Source organism: Amblyomma maculatum, chromosome 11 (assembly GCF_055883805.1).
Source record: "Amblyomma maculatum isolate TAMU_Amacu chromosome 11, ASM5588380v1, whole genome shotgun sequence".
Lineage (NCBI taxonomy): Eukaryota > Metazoa > Arthropoda > Arachnida > Ixodida > Ixodidae > Amblyomma > Amblyomma maculatum.
The window spans coordinates 109,783,563-109,788,073 of record NC_139354.1 but is presented as its reverse complement, the minus strand read 5'-3'; the positions used below and the strand labels follow the sequence as shown (position 1 = coordinate 109,788,073).

The 4,511-nt window shown below is 43.8% G+C and overlaps 1 protein-coding gene across 1 annotated transcript; it reads right to left on the bottom strand.

The window, feature by feature from the left end:
- Window positions 1–515: 515 nt before the first annotated feature.
- LOC146174653 (uncharacterized) lies at window positions 516–4,250 on the bottom strand. The gene is made up of 5 exons (XM_084583842.1): window positions 3,746–4,250; window positions 3,044–3,143; window positions 2,193–2,362; window positions 1,371–1,698; window positions 516–1,310 (listed from the first exon to the last, which is right to left on the bottom strand). Exons 1-5 carry the CDS (start codon window positions 3,975–3,977, stop codon window positions 614–616), a joined length of 1,527 nt encoding a protein of 508 aa, XP_084439968.1. The 5' UTR covers window positions 3,978–4,250; the 3' UTR covers window positions 516–613.
- Window positions 4,251–4,511: the final 261 nt, after the last annotated feature.

Below are 4,511 nucleotides of genomic sequence, written 5' to 3'. Positions count from 1 at the left end.
TGTGTATGTAGCGGTCCCGAATCAGGCAGAATGGTCATGTGTGACAGCAAGATGTGCAAACGTGTTTGGTTCCACTATCAATGTGTTGGTCTGAACAGGGCACCTAAGGGGAAAAAATGGTACTGCCCCGAGTGCACAGAGCAAAGTAAGAAGGCCTAATTTGTTTGTAGCAACTGACAAACTTTCATCTTTGTGTAAAAGTGAGATGCACGTGGAGAACATGTGAAGGAAATAAACAGTGTGGTATCTGCAGTGTGCATCAGTTTCACTGCTGAGTGCGATTCCCTCTGCCTTTTCGCAGGGAAAGTAACAAAAAAAATTGAGAACACCTTTATTTACAGCCATTTTCTAAGTGTACTTGCATCACTTAAGAAATAAATGTCCCACCATTGCTTGGTGGGACATTGTCATACATAATACAAACAATGGCACATAGCAAGGCCATAAATTCTTCGAACTTGTAATCTGTGTCGCACAGATTAAATCAATCAGAATCCATGCAGAGAAAATGATGGGACACATTTTATCCTAGCTCACTCTTAGGAGAAATGCACTGTTTCGTGTGCTTTTTGTCCTTCAAATGACTGCTTATGTGAAACAATGGTGTGTGATTTCACCCAAATGGCACAGTTGAGTTGTTCATATTGCACAGTGCTGCACAAACAAAAACAATCTTGTCGAGTACTGTTGGCCCGTTTTCTTCCGCAGCGAGTACTTCTACAGGGAGTGTGTGCTTTAAGATTTTATACTTGTTACGCACAAGTCCAATCACTCTTTCGACATGGATCCTTACGTTTGCTATTTTTCGAGTCTTTTCTACATCAACAGCAGATAGTTGCTGCTTACCTCTAGTGAAAGCAGGCATGGCCAGCTTTGCACAATGTAAACCTACACTGTCGGCAATTGTGAATCCCCGATCAGCTAGAACTATATCCCCTGGTAAAAGGTTGTTGAGAACACCACATGTCTCTGCAATAACTTTATCGCTAGTCCGGCCGCACCATCCTCTAGATATAAATGTGACAACACCTTGTGGTGCGATACCAATGAGATATTTTACAGTATTGTGGCTTTTGTAGTGTGAATAAGTATGCGATCGGGGTAACATAGATGAAGGCCGCTCAATGAATATCTCAAAGCAGTCGAGGACAACAGCCACTTCCACACCAAATGACTTGCGAAATGTCATGGGCATGGTTGTCCGAAGTGTCTCGCGTTCAGGCCAGTGCACAGTACGGGAAAGCCGCACGTAGGCCATGTCCAGCCACTTGTTGAAAATCCTTGATACTGTGGATTGTGACACATGGAACCTGAAAATATAAAGGCTGTCAGCGACTTGCATCACAAGAAAGCAAATAACAAGGTTATACCTGTAGGCCAAATCTTGAAGAGGAGTGTTGAGCCGAAGGCGGATTAGAAAAATGAAAAATTCTTGGAATGCCGTTAAACTGTTCCGGCTTGAGTGCATCACACCTTCCTTTAGTACGTTGAAGAAGGCAAGCAGTATTGTAAAGTCGGGCAGTCCAGTGTAAAACTGGACCATGTCCTCTCTTGTTTCTAGGATGTCTTCTGATAAAATGTGCATGCCAAGCTTCTCTTTTGTGGATGCAAGCTCTGAGAGGAGATGCCTGTTTTCTTCCTCGAGCTGTCCTAGGTTAGCCATCGTTAACTCGGTGACTTGACTGAAGTCAGCCTTCCCTGAAAAAATGCAGATAAGCATGATCATAGTACCAGGAATTTCTTCCAAACAGAATACATTTCATGCCATTACTTGAACATATGTAACTATCGATTCAGAGTTTGCCAAAATACTGTGCTACTATAAACATGTTTGTATTTGTTGCTGCAATAGGATCTTGTTGAAACCTTTATTCCTGTTGACGTAATTCTATATTATTTGAATGTGTACACATTGTTCACTATTGCCTGTTTTTTTTTTCATTGCTCACATATCAGGATGCATTCATCAACTGACTTATTTTTATGGTACTTATCTTTATGCTTGTAAAAGGCTACACAATTTTTCGTTATTGACACATGGGTATGCAATTCTGTGCATTTATTGCATGGTCCCAAACTAGCAGCTTGCTAAGGTCGCAGGGGCTTTTGTCACCCGTTCTTGTACCACTATTTCCAAACGGAATAGAGTGAATTGAATTGATATACAGAATAAAACTTGTATTACTTATTACCTGTACTTTCACAGACTTCCATAGAAACCGGCGGCTGAGCCGATTCTTCATCCTCGGCAGATGAAACTGTGTCCTCGGAAAGAACATTATCCGTCATTGTGTTCGGGCTCACTTGACATTCTCTGAGGGGACTGGATCTTCTTTCTGAGCGTCTTTGCTTTCTCTTGTACCTGGAAATATTAACGCATAAGCATGAACAGACTCATGGTGACTGAAAACAGTGCTGCTACACAAGCCCTTCCTCTCGATGAACCAACTAGCCCAACATTTTTTTTTTTTTGAAAGTGAAAGTTAATGACCTTGAACATATTTACACAGTGCATAAAAATAGGCAAGGGTCCCATAGCCAGAAGACTGCACTGGAGTCCTCGGCAAAGAAGAGTGCAGGAAATGTCTGGCCGCAACCGCAAAACTGGCCTTCAGGACACACAAAATTTGATTTGATCAAATTAGGTGTCCAACCTAATTTTAGTATTAGTGATAATCTCAAAATTTGGGTGGTCTGACCCCACCCGCAGAATTTGCCCCCTGGACAGCCAAAATTTCTCCTCGTCATATGACTAGGTATTGAAGTGTTGGTCATAATATGACCAACACTGATGTCTAACCTAAATCAAGTAAGTCCACTGACTTCGATATTTAGGTGGGCCACCCCCAGAACTTGGCCTGCTTACACATTCTTTGTGCAAAGGAGGCTACATACAACCCTAGAATTCTTATCGTCAGTGAAACATGCATGAGCCACCAAAATTAGTGAAGTCCTCAATAATTTTGTGCTCAAGGCATAAACCACTTGAACATAGGAATATTTTTGTAGGGTAACTGGCACCTGGAGAAATAAGAACACCTACCTGGAAGCCAAACTTCCAGAGTCCACATGTTTGCCATGCCCTAAGTGAAAAGATGGTGCCCAGTCTGGGTCTGCCTCGGCCATTGCATATGCTGGTCGGCCTGCAAAAAATAAACTGTCAAACTTTAAACAACTGCATTCATCAGAGTGTTCCATGTATGCTGGAATTTTACTTACGAAAACTACAATAAAGTAGAGAGGTCTAGCTTATTCTACTGCTCTAGGTCTCTTTATCGAGTTCTGCACTTTTTCGAGTTGTGCTCATACGTGTTCGCGGAAGTGCAGTCGCGGAAAACGCGAGACGCACGGGTCATCAGTAGAACCGACAAATCTACAGCGCTGGTTCAGAAGGACGCAGTCCGATCTCCTGCCAAAATTAATCGGAACGCGTTTTTCCTACCGTCCATATGTGTACACGTCCGCACAGCGCTACTCAATTGAGGCATAATAACAACGTTTGCTACATTCGGCACAGAGCTTATTCCTTTTTGAAACAATGTACAAAACACAGCAATCATTCAAGCGCTAACATCAATAAATTGGACGAAAGTGCCGTGTCGAGGTCGTCGCGCGGATGCTAGGTTTTAGTAGCGACTGTCGCTGACCCTTGCCACCTACGAGACGGTACTGCTGAGCTGCGCTGGTCATCGTTAAATGTACATTGAACTGGCAATAACTCATCTAGGCATCTTAATTCGCTCACCTGAGATGAAATGCTTGCCGCAGACTCGGTAGTGATTTGCTGAGTGGTTCAAGTCCTTGCGGTTGATCCGGCGAAACCACTCTGCCCTCCTACGAGCAGTCGTCTCTTCGGTCTTCCGGCACTGGTTTTTTACAACCTTAGGTATGGAAAAGAAGCCCACCTGTGCGACATTTTGGTCGCCGGGCTTCTTTTTTGTGCGGTTGCTGCAGCCAAACACAACGCAGTTCACCATTCTCGCGTGTGCAACACGCCGGCACCGCAGGTACTCGTGAACATGCAATGATAGTTTTGACACTCGTAACAACCAAAGACGGCAGCACTGCGAACACGTTGCTCACATTGACGGATGCGTGCACGCTAAGACAGGTTGAATGATGAATCCGCGGGCTCCAAAAACACAGCTAACTTATCCGGACGGCCATCTTGCCGGATAACTGGAACGGAATGACCGTAAGCATGGCGCGCAAGCCGGAATGACGGTGGCGCCATCTCGGGGATCAGGCCCCAGTGCATACCCCCTATTAAAGCATGTTTTTCACAATGACGTGTAAGACATCATTACATTAAAGCATGTTTTTCACAATGACGTGTAAGACATTATTACATATCTATGACCAACCACGTGCCCTTTCAACATGCCAGACTTGTTGGCCAGATGTTTCTATTTCAGACACTGCAAAACAGTTTACCCAGCCCTTTTAACAAGTTCAATCTGTCACCTCGTAACTTGTTTTCTTAGACATTGATTGCTGCGACAGCAGAGTTG